The following is a 14,709-nucleotide window of genomic DNA, read 5'->3' on the forward strand; positions in this document are numbered from 1 at the left end:
TGAATCTGCCAGAATGCAAGAAGAATAGAGGACAGGGAGATGAGAAGTTTGGAAAAAAGTTAGATATAAGGAGTATAAATCCCAAAGTTCCAACATCTATCTATGTTAGAAGGAAAGGCATAGAAAGGAGTGTCTTAAGAAAATATCAGAAAAATTCCTGACACACATTTTTAGATATATCATGGTGAAATTTCACAGTAAAAATCCTTAAAGTTTTCAGGTAGAAAAAAATTATATACACATACACACACACACATACAGATTACCTACAAAGAAAAAAAAACCAAACTGGGGTCAGACTATCACCGACATTATGTCTTAAAAAACAATGGAGCAACAACTTCAAAGTCCTGAAGAAAGATTATCTTGAACTTAAAATCTTATACGTAGCTAAATTAGCATTTAAGATTTAACACCAGAACAGAAACTGTGGTGTACAACTTCCTTACCACTAAAAATGAACTCCAAAGTGGGGGAGATGATCAACAAAACAAAAAAGCAGGAAGGGGAGGATCACAGAAGAAACAAAAAGGTGGAGTAAATATGGCAAGAATCACCAAACACGTCAATAATAACAATAAATGTGAGCAGCTTAAATCTCCCTATTAAAAAAATAACTACATGCTACCTACAGGCATGAGCTAAAACAAAATGACAGGTCAAAAAAAAAAACATAAAAAAGTTACAGAATGCAAATTCTTGCAAAAAAGAAGGCAGTATCAGACAAAATACCATTCAAATGCCAGGGATGGAGCACAGAAGGGCAGTTTTATTGATAAAAGGTACAATCTACCAAGAAAACATGACTACAAAGTTTTATGTGCTCCAAAAAAACTTCAAAATAATGAAACTCAATTACTTTTAATGTTAAATACAACAAGATAAACATTATTTCAATTTCTTATAAAAAGTTTACAATGTTTCTAAGTCATTGAGAACATGGCTAATACACAGCCTAATACACTAGGGACTGCTGACATAGAAAGTAAGCTGCTATATTAAATGCCTGTGAGAAGTATGTTTGACTATTATTTTTACTAAAGATTTGAGGATTAAAAAAGAACTTTCTTGGGTCAGAGTAATGACTTTGTTTCATTAGCACAAACAGGCAATGAACTCTTTCCTGTTTATTGGAAGTTTAAGGCTACATACAGGATATCACACAGAATACCAGGAGAGGTAGTCATGTGAGTGCAGATAAGTTAAAAGAATGGAGAGAAATATGGAAAGGTATACAAGGCTTCCTCTCCTTAGAAAGATGGGTACTTCTTATTTTTATTTCAGCAAAGTCTTTTTTTTTTTTTAAGTCACTCAGTTGTGTCTGACTCTTTGTGACCCCACAGACTGTAGTCCGATGGAATTCTCCAGGCCAGAATACTGGACCGGGTAGCCTTTCCTTTCTCCAAGGGATCTTCCCAACCCAGGGATCGAACCCAGGTCTCCCACATTGTGGGCTGATTCTTTACCAGCTGAGCCACAAGGGAAGCCCAAGAATACTGGAGTGGGTAGCCCAGCCCTTCTCCAGGGGATTTTCCCAACTCAGGAATCAAACTGGGGTCTCCTGCATTGCAGGCAGATTCTTTACCAACTGAGCTATCAGGGAAGCCCTGATAGCAAAGTCAGCAAAGCTATTAGGGAAGCCCTGACAGCAAAGTCTAAATCAACCTAAAACCAACCAAGACATTTTGAACACAAACGTTCAAGAACACTTATGGACTGTTTACTTCTTTCACTTACCATTTCCCTCCATTTAGTCACGTTTTACAATAGATTCCCTTTAAAAATTATTATAGATTTTTTTGTCTCTTAGGGTCAAAATCAGAACCTGCTTAATTTCCTTTCCTTACTGTACTAGGAAAAAAAAATGATGCTCTGAATGACACTGAGTGGACAAGGATCAAATTACACAGGCAAATCACCAAACTGCAAATTTTCATCCACTGTCACTCCAGAAGGCAACCAAACCACATCTGGGAAGAGCAATGTCTCAGTGAACCTCACTATCACCTTCTGCTCACCACACTCCCTCCACAGCCACATTACTGTCTAACTGCTTCCCTTCATTAATAAAAATGAAGAGAAAGAATGCCATTACCACAGGGACAATACAGAAAAGCTAATTATTTTGGCCCAATGATAAAATTTAGAACAAAACGTGAGCTTATCAATCAACACCAGCCTTCTACTATGTCATAGTAGATTAGTGAAACATAGAAACATAGTGATTATGAAACTTTACATAAAACTTTACATAGCTTTATGAAAGTAGCAATCAAGTCTGGAACACTTACCACATAAAAAACAATCTTTCAATATTTTATTGACCAATTGCTATTTTTATAAAAATCAAGTTTAAGATAAAAGATACCTAAAGATAATAATTAGACATTAATAATAGTAATTAGATCATAATTAGACATTATTTTCATAAGCTTTGAGGCCAATACCAGGCAGAAATTAAATTTATTGGAAGAAAAAATTTAAACTGGAAAATATACAACTACCCAATTCTTTATAATATAGGGGATTTTAATTCCAACTCCCAGGAATCCTTTGCACTGCTTTTCAGTTACTTTCTACCCAACTCCATCTACTTTCTCAAGTTATAATAAGAACCTTTAGAATTATCAATGATATAGATTTGGCAATAAGGAATCACTGTAAATTCTTAGCAAGTGTTTAAAAAACACTCTGGTGATCAGAAACATATAGTCATTGTAAAAAGAATGAGCTAGAATCAGGTACATTAATCCATGTGTAAGGAGATAGAATAGGTATAGCAATCACCACTTTATCTGCAGGAGATACATTCGAAGACTCCTGTCTCCAGTGACTGCCTGAAACTGCAAATAGTACCAAAGCCTACATATACATTTTTTTCCTACATACATGTATCAAGGATAAAGCTTAACTTATACATTAGGCACAATAAGAGATTCATAAGTAATAACAAAGTAGAACAATTACAATATGTTGTAATAAAAATTATGTGAATGTGGTCTTTTCTCAAAGTATCTCATTGTACAAATTTAATGCCCTTTCCATCTTAACACACTGTAGCTATATCTTCTGCAGTCTGTGTCAGCAAAACTAGCACAGCTTTCTCGTTCTTTCACAATTTCAGAAATAGATTTATTCTTCCCATATATCTTAGCAACCTCACCATATGATTATTTTTCCTTTCCTTATTAAGTCAAGAACATTCACCTTTTTACTGAAAAGAAGAACTTTAATGGCTTCTCTTTGGTATGTCCTAATTGCCAGCATCACTAATCTTGTGCTCTGGGCTATTAAGTAAAATACAGGTTACTAGTTCAACAGTCAATCTGACAGCTAACTGAATGCTAAGGGACAGGATGTGCTGGACAAAGGGATGATTCACATCCAGAGCAGGACCTACTCAGAATGGCATACAATTTAAAATTTATGAACTATTTACTTCTGGAATTTTCCATTTAACATTTTCAAATCATGGTTTACTGAGGTTAGTTGAAACTACAGAAAGCTAAAACAGTGGGTAAGAGGGAACTCATCACCATAATTACACATTTACATCCAGTTAGAATATACATGCAATGGCACCCGACTCCAGTACTCTTGCCTGGAAAACCCCATGGATGGAGGAGCCTGGTGGGCTGCAGTCCATGGGGTCACGAAGAGTCGGACACGACTGAGTGACTTCACTTTCACTTTTCACTTTCATGCATTGGAGAAGGAAATGGCAACCCACTCCAGTGTTCTTGCCTGGAGAATCCCAGGGACGAGGGAGCCTGGTGGGCTGCCGTCTGTGGGATCACACAGAGTTGGACACGACTGAAGTGACTTAGCAGCAGCAGCAGAATATACATGAGGTGGTTGCATACTGTTTCTTTTCAATGGTTTTATTCCCTTAAGTTTACCAAATTCCAGAGGCATATTTTAAAATTTGAATCCTAGCTTTACGAAAGTAGCAATCAAGTCTGAAACACTTACCACATAAGAAACAATCTTTCAATACTTTATTGACCAATTGCTACTTTTATAAAAAATCAAGTTTAAGATAAAAGATACCTAAAGATAACAAGAAAGTTCTTTTCTAGATTATGTCCTGAAATGTAAAAAATCTACATACAACCCCACCTACTAAATCATAATACAGAGAACTCTTTAAGAAGAATATACTTGTAAGGAGGGCTTCCCTGGTGGCTCAGATGGTAAAGAATCTGCCTGCAGGAGACCTGGGTTCAATCCCTGAGTTGGGAAAAATCCCCTGAAGAAGGAAATGGCTACCCATTCTAGTATTCCTGCCTGGAGAATTCCATGACAGAGGAACCAGATGGGCTACAGTCCATGGGGTTGTAAAGAATGACATGACTGAGTGACTTTCACTTGTAAGGATGCTACCTCTGCAGGATTAATGGTTTGAGTTCATACAAAATCAAGAAATTTATAAAAAGAATGTCTAAATGAGGTTTAAGACTGTTAACACAAATTTCCCCAGGATAGAATACAAATGAAAAGCTGGAAATTTTGAAAAAGTATTCAATTTCTGTGAATTTTTTAAAAAATGTCAAATAATGACACTTCACTGGTTCACTTACATCTTCCAAGTGCCAGTTCTGAAAAATGGCAAAGACAGAGCAAGTCCCAGTCTTCACAGATTCCTGAGTTTAGTAGCAACGACATGAATAAACAACTCTAGTACTAAGTGCTATGGAAGAGAAAAGTTCAGAGTGTGATGTAATCAATCACACAACAGAATGCTTAGGTATAAAAGGGTTTCAGAAAAGGTGAAATGGCCTATATATTGTGACTTGAAGGATAAAAAGGTAGACATAATGAACAGTGTTACAGAACATCCAAAGGCAAGAAACAAGAGGAAGTGCAAGAGATGGAGATAAGAGATAAGTGAGAACAAGACCACAGAGTCTTGAATCATGATGAATTTGAACTTATCTGTGAGCAATGACCAGAATACCACTTAACAGTTTTAAGCATGGAACTGTTAGGATTTACTCTATTAGTGACAAAACGGATTGGAGGAAGACAATAAAGAGAGTATCAGTTATTCAGTCAAGATATAATAGCAGTGGGAACGAAGAGTAGTCAGATACTTAAGAAGTAGAATGTTCTGGATATTTTTCTAGGTTGGATGTGGAGAACATGAAAAGAATACAGAGTTAGGGAAGATAGTTCACAAGTTTCTGGCTTGGAAAACTAGTTAGATGAACCACATTGATAAGGAATATTCTCAAGAGAATCTGATGTTAAACACTTAAAAGGTAATGAGGTGAAGATTTCCTGTAAATTTGGGTCTTAGGTCTTTTGAGGGGTCTGAGCTATAAACAAGAAATTAGGGGGTCATCATGTAAGTGTTAAGTGAAGCTTCTGGAGGGCAAATAAGCATCCAGTGACGGTACAGAGCATTAAGAAAGCCTGTGATAGAACCACAAAAAACTACAATCAGAGAACATAGTGTCTCAGCAACCAAAAGAAAAATCACAAAATTAAGAGACAATAATGTGAAATACTATGAAGGATCAAGGAAGATGAAGAGTGAAAGGTGTTCACTGGTCTTATGTCACTGGTGATCCTGATTTAAAAAAAAAAAAAAGATTAGAAACAGATCACTGGAGCTGGGGTAGGAATTATTTAATTTCAACCATGACTGATAACAGGTTATCAGTTTTTGACCTCTTTAATTAAAATGTTTACACACATCTCTCCCTTCCTATTTTAAAGGACTGACTTAGATTAGTGGTTCCTAAACATTTCACTCTTGTGCAACATTAAAAAAAAAAAAAAAAACTTGAACTGGTATAACTGCTTTTTTAAGTAATCAAATGACAACAATTGGATAAAACACTACTTATAAAGTCAGTAGTAAATAAATGCACATTTTAAAAATTCACAAGTTGTTTGAAAAAAGAAATATGTAAGACATCTATCTGTACAGCCAGATACCATGGCTGGTGTATATCTGAATATGATGCTGCCCTGTGATAACTCAGGCCCAGAGACTGAGAAGTCCTGTGGATTAGAAGATTCACAAAGAACCTTACAAACTTTGAAAAATTTGTTAATTATCAAGTTTTCAAAATAAATTACTGAAACAAAATGGCACATCACGGTAGATTTTATAATGTCCCAAAGTGGAAAATGATTTAATACTTTACCTCTGTCTCACACTATCAACTGTAATTAGATGCCTTCCTTTGGTGAACTCCTGAAATCCCATTAATTAAACAAAAATATGAATTTTTTGCTTTACAAGTATTTGCTATCCCAGAAAAAGCCAATTTGGTATAGTTTGTTTGGACATGAGTATCACAAACCCAATAGACAGGAGCCCAGTAATTAGTTCAGTTTTACATTAAGGCAAACATAAGCCAACAAACAATAACCACTGATTTTCCATTCTGCTCACTGATACTGAGCCCTAAACTGACAATATTTGTCCATTCCTGCATTCCTTAAAAATTACAACTATTGATTAGGTAGAAAAGAATTGAGCATCAGGATTCTGCCAGTTTTCCCATCAGTTCAAACAAACGTTTTCTTATTTACAAAGCCCACTGAGGTAGACAATTTAAAGGTGCTATTCAAATATAAAACAATTTCTCCAACCACAGATAATAATAAATTACCATTTGTGGTCAAATAGTCTAATAATAACTCTAAGGACCAGGCTATAAAAAAAAAAAGAACAAAGTTTTTCAATATACAATGATGATCATGAGTTGCAATACAAATTTCCATTAAAAAAATGGCAAAGACATTTTTACTGTTGCTTTACTAAAGTATCATCTAGTAATTCAAAGTAAGATTATAGGTACAACACCATAAAATCCACAAGAACAGTATGTGCAAGTGTTTTGCTCAGTTTTATTTTGGGTCAGAAGTAATCATTTTAAAGCAGTTCAAGTTATACAAAGAAGTCAATATTGAAGTCTAATTTTTAGCAGCAATGATGTGAACTAAAAAACTGTTCTGGTAAAACCACAAAACACCATGAAATTTAAAAATTAACACAGTGTTGACCTAGACAATGCTGAAACACTGGAAATGGGGCTTAAGGAAATCTAAAATCTGACAGTATGCTAAATTCTATCAAATGCCAAAAAGGTGAGGTGGAGTAGGTCATTTTTGAAACTGCAATATCAGAGCCTAGCTTTTTTAATAGAAACTATTTTTGGTGATTTGGAGGAGGGCATGGCAACCCACTCCAGTATTCTTGGCTGGAAAATCCCCATGGACAGAGGAGCCTGGCGAGCTACAGTCCATAAGGTCGAAGAGAGTCAGACAAACTGACACAACTTAGCACAGCACAGCACATAGAACTCAGAACTTTTAGGTATTTTTTATTCATCCACTGTTCTTCCATGATTAAAAACAAATAAAATAGGAAATGGCCAGAGACTTTCAGAAACATCAAAACAAGACAAATGATGACTAATTCATGGTGCCATGATCACCACTCCCAGGGCTGAAATAAAAGAGATCTAATAGTTTAATTCTCTTCTCTTACAGGGATGACACCAACATCTGAGAGATAAAATGACTTTCCAAGGTAACTCTGCTGGAGACCCCAATATAAAACACACATACATCTCCTGGTTCTCACAGTCCATAGGTTTTTTCCAGCATAGTTGTACTGCATCTTTGCTATACTTTTTTTAAAAGCAGTATGTTACTCTCCCCTTAGAAAGATTATTTGGTTTTCTCAGGGCCTAGCACAATGCCTGATATATAGGATGCACTAAACTAAGGTAGTTTGCTTCCACATCAGAACTTCCTTTAAAATTGACTACTTATCAGGAGCTTCCCTGATAGCTCAGCTGGTAAAGAATTCGAATGCAATGCAGGAGACCCCAGTTCGATTCCTGGGTTGGGAAGATCCTCTGGAGAAGGGATAGGCTACCCAGTACTCTTGGGCTTCCCTTGTAGCTCAGCTGGTAAAGAATCAGCCCACAATGCGGGAGACCTGGGTTCCATCCCTGGGCTGGGAACATCCCCTGTAAAAGAGAAAGACTACCCACACTCCAGTATTCTGGCCCGAAGAATTCCAAGGACTGTACAGACCATGAAGTGGCAAAGAGTCAGACAGACTGACCAACTTTCACTCACTCACTTAATAAAAACATGTCTTCACTCTGGATAGTATAATATGGAAATAACTTGAAAATATATATATTTTCTGACCAGTTTCCTCTGAACTGATTCACTCTCTAACTGTAACTGCCCTTATACAATCTCAGACTCCGAAAAATCCTCCCCACCCCGCTCAGCTCACTCCTGTATTGTTAAATGCAGCCAGGCCAATTCCACTCCCTCCCACCTCCCCCAACAGCTGTCAGATACCAGAAGGATTTAATAGTTCCAACAAAACCATACAAAGCAATTTATCAGGCACTCCGAAGCTTGGCTTAACGTCAGAGAATCCGTATCATGCAGTCAGGCTTGGTCATGTTAAGTTTCCAGGTAAAATTAAAAAAAAAAAAAAATTTAAGATGCTTCTAACCCAAGTTTAAGAACTCATTCCTACAGATGAAATAAATGTCTCTGAACACCATTTTACTCTTGTCCACCAAGTCACTGTATTTACTCCCCAACCCAGGGAGTCATTTGTTATTAAAAGATTATTACTGATTAAGTCCTAGGCCTTAGAAATGATCAAGGCAATTCATATCACAATGTACCGATCGTTAAGGGAATTTGGCTTCCTTCCCTAGTTAGAGACAATCATCGCATTAGCAAATGTCCCCTTACCCACAACGATAGAGATAAACGCTGTGTCACTGAGAAGAAAAGCATATATTTTTCTGAAACCAAAAGGAAACTGTCAACGAATGTTGCTAACCTGTGCCCTCGGGCTACTCCATTCCCTATAACGGCAGCCAGAACTGAGTTTCCCTAAACCCTTGCGCGGCCGCTTGGCAGCTTCCATCTGATGGGAAGCCCCCTGAGGGGCACAACCCCGTCAAGGAAAGGCTGCACCCGCCGGGTTCTACCTCCATGCCCGGGGCTGCTTCTCACCATTTCCAGGTGAGTACCGGGGCCATCGGGGTGTCCGCTGCCCGGGGCCGGACTGGCCCTGCCCTCCGGGGTCTTCCGTTCACTGTTGCGCTTCAGGCCGCCGGAGTCGCCTCGGGCCCCGGTCTCCCGGCGCCGCCGCTGCCGGCTCCATAGGTACAGGGCACCCGCTCCTAGCAGCAGGGGCGCCCCGACCGCCAGCGCCAGCTGCCATCTCGGCAGGCTCCCGGTGCCCGGGCCCGAAGTCGCACTGCCGCCGCCCATCCCACTCCCGGAACCGGGTCCAGCCGCTGAGACCATTGCCGCCTCCACAGGCTTAGAGGCGGCCATAACGAGTGTCCTCCGCCACCGCCTCCTTGCTGGTCGCGGGAGCCACAGTCACCAGGTAGCGTCCCAAGGAAAACGGGAGGGAGGTAGGGAAGGAAAGCAGTGAGCGAACAAGCACGCTAGGCAGCAAGAGCGGACGACAGAAAAGGGCCAGAGGTCACCGGAAGCCCAAGGCATGCCGGGCCAGACCTAGCTGTCCTTCTTTTCCTTTCTCAAAAAAGGGAGAGGGGGGCAGGGAGAAAAGAGGAGTGGAAAATCACTTCCGGGTCAAGGTAAACTGGGCGTGATCTGAACGTCCCAGGCAGTCCTTTTTCTTGCCTTTCGTACCGCTGCTGATTTTAAGACTAAATTCTGGGGTCCGGGGCCTCCGGTGATAGCCGATGCCGCTCTCTACGCCTTCAGTAAAGAAGGGCCGAGGGCCCTTTGAGCTAGCGAAGCGAAGGAAGGGCGCATAAACAGCGGGTTAAAGTGCTCGGGTGAGCAGAGAAAGCTTCAGGCTCTTAAGCTGCTCTAAGAATGGGCGGGAGTAACACAGGGGTTTTGAAGATTATTGGCTGGCAATATTGGTGGGCGGGGCGTAGGCCGAGCTGCCTAGTTCATTGGTGGAATTTGGACCCCTCGTTTTCTCGTTAACGCCACGTTGGCGCTGCTTAGAGCCCCGCGGCAGTTAGCTCGGCTGTCTATTCGCGTGTCCCGGGAAACCATCGGGTTGGAAGGACTTAAAAATGTAGGAGGAAAGCCAAAAGCTGAAGATAGCCCGATATTACCGGTCTTCTTAGCTCTTCCATGGCCAGATTTTAGTTTGGAACAATTTGAGGTTATTGAGGGCAACGGCGGGTGGCAGAAATCAGACTCGGTGGAAATCTAGGTTGGCTCCAGTTGAAACAGCTTGAACGGGGTCCCTGCGACTCACCTTCTGCACCAGTTACGAGAGCGATGACGTCTGGGTGTTACGAGGTTCTCGAAGTGAGTGGGTAGAAATGAGAAGACCCAGAGTTCCCATCTTTCCTGTACGTATTTGTGTCATACCGGATTTCACTTGACACCCCAGCCCACACCTCGCTCTTTGGAGCCTCCGCGCCCTCCCCAGTGCTCTGATCCACCCACTGTCCTGCCATGTTCCAAGTAGAAATTTCAGCTTTATGTATCTAATAGCTTTGTCAAGTCCTGTCACCGTGTTCTGCACCAGATTTCTTAAAATACAAAAATTTTCCTTGCAAGAAGTTTAGAATTCAGAGTATTTGCAAGAATAAAAGACAAGTATTAATAGAAAATCAGAGTCCAGAACTATGGCTCTCCATTTCAGGTATACTGATCTGCAGACCCTCATAATAAAAATTTACAAATGAAGATTTTGCTTTTGGGTACAACCGAGGATTTTCGACACAGCGAAAATATGTATGTGCAGACTATAGCGGCTGCATAAAGATTGAAAGGAGATAATTTATTAAATGGTACCAAAATAGACTGAATGGCCTAATTTGAAAGTCAGGATAATTGCTTTTCTCTTGCTTCATATGGGTTCCTATTGGTACATTGCTTTCAGGCTGTAGAGTTCCTTAGCAACAGGCTAAAAAGATGAGCTAAAAATAATAGCAGTAGAATTGATCAAATAGTGATTGTTGCAGGCAATGACTTCTCTCACTTTCTGATTCCCAACCCCCAAAGGCAAATCTTTGGTCCCTTAATGTAATTTTTCCCTAGCCTTTTCAGAACAAAGTTAGACTCTTTCTTGAAATTTCAGTTTTTCTGCAGCCTCAGGGGATTGTAGAATGCTAGTAATTACGAATTATTGGTAGGAACTAAAACATTTAAAGTTTTTAAAGGAAACTGGTTTATAGTAATAGGCAGTGGATTGTTATAGTTGCAATCAAAAGTTACAAAAGTTACTGTGAAGTCTCCTTTCCCTCCAAAGACAATGTTAAGACTTTCTTGAAACATTTTAAGTAGCTATTATTTATCTAAAGAGTTGGTTTTATTTTTAAGATTGGCATCAATAAATGAATTTGTCCTTGTTACTTTTTTACCTTGTTAAACATGTAATTTCGGCTCCCTAGGCTATTCATCTCTTGCCTCCCATTTTCTCCATTTCCTAATTGAATATAATGTGAAACTGAGTAAAAGTTGTCACTACCTTTGTGACCTCACTGAACTGATGCATGCATTTCTAAGCTGTGAAATACTGAAAACAGGTTATACGTTAAAGATTTAATTAAATGGTATTTAAGGTAACTCCAGTACTCTTGCCTGGAAAATCCCATGGATGGAGGAGCCTGGAAGGCTGCAGTCCATGGGGTCGCTAAGAGTCGGACACGACTGAGCGACTTCACTTTCACTTTTCACTTTCATGCATTGGAGAAGGAAATGGCAACCCACTCCAGTGTTCTTGCCTGGAGAATCCCAGGGATGGGGGAGCCTGGTGGGCTGCTGTCCATGGGGTCGCACAGAGTCGGACATGACTGAATCGACTTAGCAGCAGTAGCAGCAGCAAGGTCTTTTTAGTGTTACGTTTGTTGCAAAATAGTAGACACTCAATGCTTAGTTCTCTGTTTCTCTAAATTTTAAAGGAGAGAAGTAAAAGAATTATGTTTCATTTTTTAAAAATTGAAGTTTTATATATGTTAACAGGTATTTTCTTGCTAGATTAAAGGAACTCAATAGACGAAACTCTCTTCACTTCTCTGGTCTGTGTCTGAGGAGGCATTTGAATGAGGCTGAACATCTAATAGCGTGGGATGCAAAACACTTGAGTTCTTAATCTAGATTTTAGGTGTGGCTGGACACCTGCTTTCTATATGATGTAACCAATGGATTAGATGATTCCTAAAGCTGCTTTTGGGCTTCCCTGGTGGCTCAGATGGTTAAGAATCTGCATGCAATGTGGGAGACCTGGGTTCAATCCCTGGGTTGAGAAGATCCCCTGGAGAAGGGAACAGCTACCCACTCCAATATTCTGGCCTGGAGAATTTGTTGGACAGAGGAGATTGGCAGGGCTATAGTCCATGGGGTCACAAAGAGTCCAACATGATGAGGCGACTTTCACTTTCAAAGCTTCTTTGGGGGCTTTCCTAGTGGCTCAGAGGTAAATAATTCTCCTGCATTGCAGGAGGTGTGGATTTGATTCTTGGGGTTGGGAAGGTCCCCTGGAGTAGGAAATGACAAGCCACTCCAGTATTCTTGCTGGGGAAAATCCCATGGACTCATGAACCTAGCAGGTTACAGTACATGGGGTCTCAAAAGACGGGGTAACAACTTAGTGACTAAACAACAAAACTTCTCATAGCTTTAACTTTGTATAATTCTATCCTTTCAATTGTCATTGCCACATGAAAGGCTTTTTGATTGGTAAAGTTAGTGGATAGCTGGTTGATTGGTTGATGGCCAGGCCTTCTAATGAGACCACAAACATGCTTGTTTTAGGCATACATCTAGCCTGATTCTCTTTCAACTCTTGCTTAGGTTTCCATTCTTTGTTTTTCTCCACTGAAAAATTACTTGAAAGAACTGTTTATGCTTGTTACCTTAACCTATTTATCACTCATTTCATCCAAAATCTCTTATAAGCAGTTTGTAACTTTATTACTAGTCTGAAACTGCTTTAGAGGTCACAAGTTATTGTTTTTAGTTTTCATATGCTTTTACTGGATACTATGGGTCATTCTCTATTTGAAATGTTGTTTTCCCTGGCTTTCAGGAGAGTCAGTTCAGTTTAGTCACTGAGTTCTGTCCAGTACTTTGCGACTCCACGGACTGGAGCACACCAGGCTTCCCTGTCTATCACCAATTCCTGAAGCTTGCTCAAACTCATGTCCATTGCGTCGGTGATGCCATCCGGCCATCTCATCCTCTGTCATCCCCTTCTTCTCCTGCCTTCAATCTTTACCAGCATCAGGGTCGTTTCCAATAAGTCTGTTCTTCACATCAGGTGGCCAAAGTATTGGAGCTTCAGCTTCAGCATCAGTCCTTCCAATGAATATTCAGGACTGATTTCCTTTAGGATTGACTGGTTGGATCTCCTTGCAATCCAAGGGACTCTCAAGAGTCTTCTCCAACACCACACTTCAAAAGCATCAATTCTTCAGCGCTCAGCTTTCTTTATAGTCCAACTCTCACATCCATACATGACTACTGGAAAAACCATGCTTTAACTAGATGGACCTTAGTTGGAAAAATAATGTCTCTGCTTTTTAATATGCTGTCTAGGTTGGTCTCTTCATAAGACTAACTCCTCTTTCTTTTACTGACAAACCTCTAGATACATATTGCCCAATAAAACTTTCTGTGATGTTGCAAATGTTTTCTATCTCTGATATCCAATATGGTAGCCATTTGATGTATTTAGTACAACTAACTAAATTTTTCATTTTAATTTAATTTGATTTGAGTATCTTCATGTGTTTAAGAGTGCCAACTATGAACAGCACACCTATAGATCTTCCTCAAGTATGAGAATCCATAAAAATATATCCTCTTCTTTATCTGCATGAGTAACCTATGTACATCTCATTGCTTCAACTTCACAGGTTATCTGCATATAATCTCTATCTACACATTTTCTGATATGACTTATCTCTTCACCTCTCAGTTCAGTTCAGTCACTCAGTTGTGTCTGACTCTTTGCGACCCCATGAATCGCAGCACGCCAGGCCTCCCTGTCCATCACCAACTCCCGGAGTTCACTCAGACCCACGTCCATCGAGTCAGTGATGCCATCCAGCCATCTCATCCTCTGTCGTCCCCTTCTCCTCCTGCCCCCAATCCTTCCCAGCATCAGAGTCTTTTCCAATGAGTCAACTCTTCGCGTGACGTGGCCAAAGTACTGGAATTTCAGCTTTAGCATCATTCCTTCCAAAGAAATCCCAGGGCTGATCTCCTTCAGAATGGACTTGTTGGATCTCCTTGCAGTCCAAGGGACTCTTTTCCAATACCACAGTTCAAAAGCATCAATTCTTTGGCACTCAGCCTTCTTCACAGTCCAACTCTCACATCCATACATGACCACAGGAAAAACCATAGCCTTGACTAGATGGACCTTTGTTGGCAAAGTAATGTCTCTGCTTTTCAATATGCTATCTAGGTTGGTCATAACTTTCCTTCCAAGGAGTAAGCGTCTTTTAATTTCATGGCTGCAGTCACCATCTGCAGTGATTTTGGAGCCCAAGAAAATAAAGTCTGACACTGTTTCCATTGTTTCCCCATCTATTTCCCATGAAGTGATGGGACCGGATGCCATGATCTTCGTTTTCTGAATGTTGAGCTCTAAGCCAACTTTTTCACTCTCCACTTTCACTTTCATCGAGAGGCTTTTGAGTTCCTCTTCACTTTCTGCCATAAGGGTGGTGTCATCTGCATATCTGAGGTTATTGATAC

The 14,709-nt window shown here is 40.0% G+C and overlaps 2 protein-coding genes across 6 annotated transcripts in view; one reads left to right on the plus strand and one right to left on the minus strand.

Moving 5' to 3' along the window:
* TOMM70 (translocase of outer mitochondrial membrane 70) overlaps positions 1 to 9,529 on the minus strand; it is a 37,337-nt gene extending 27,808 nt beyond the window's left edge. For both annotated transcript variants that reach the window (XM_070787105.1, XM_019969983.2), the window contains exon 1: positions 9,016 to 9,529. In XM_070787105.1, the coding sequence (XP_070643206.1) occupies positions 9,016 to 9,342 (327 nt within the window). In that variant the 5' untranslated portion in view covers positions 9,343 to 9,529. The remainder of the gene's footprint in view (positions 1 to 9,015) is intronic.
* A 418-nt stretch (positions 9,530 to 9,947) lies between these two features.
* LNP1 (leukemia NUP98 fusion partner 1) overlaps positions 9,948 to 14,709 on the plus strand; it is a 38,883-nt gene continuing 34,121 nt past the window's right edge. For 3 of the 4 annotated variants that reach the window (XM_070787106.1, XM_019970091.2, XM_019970175.2), the window contains exon 1: positions 9,948 to 10,349. The gene's annotated coding sequence lies outside the window, so the exon portion shown is untranslated. The remainder of the gene's footprint in view (positions 10,350 to 14,709) is intronic. The other variant, XM_070787108.1, reaches the window with a different exon arrangement.

Source organism: Bos indicus, chromosome 1, assembly GCF_029378745.1.
Source record: "Bos indicus isolate NIAB-ARS_2022 breed Sahiwal x Tharparkar chromosome 1, NIAB-ARS_B.indTharparkar_mat_pri_1.0, whole genome shotgun sequence".
Taxonomy (NCBI): domain Eukaryota; kingdom Metazoa; phylum Chordata; class Mammalia; order Artiodactyla; family Bovidae; genus Bos; species Bos indicus.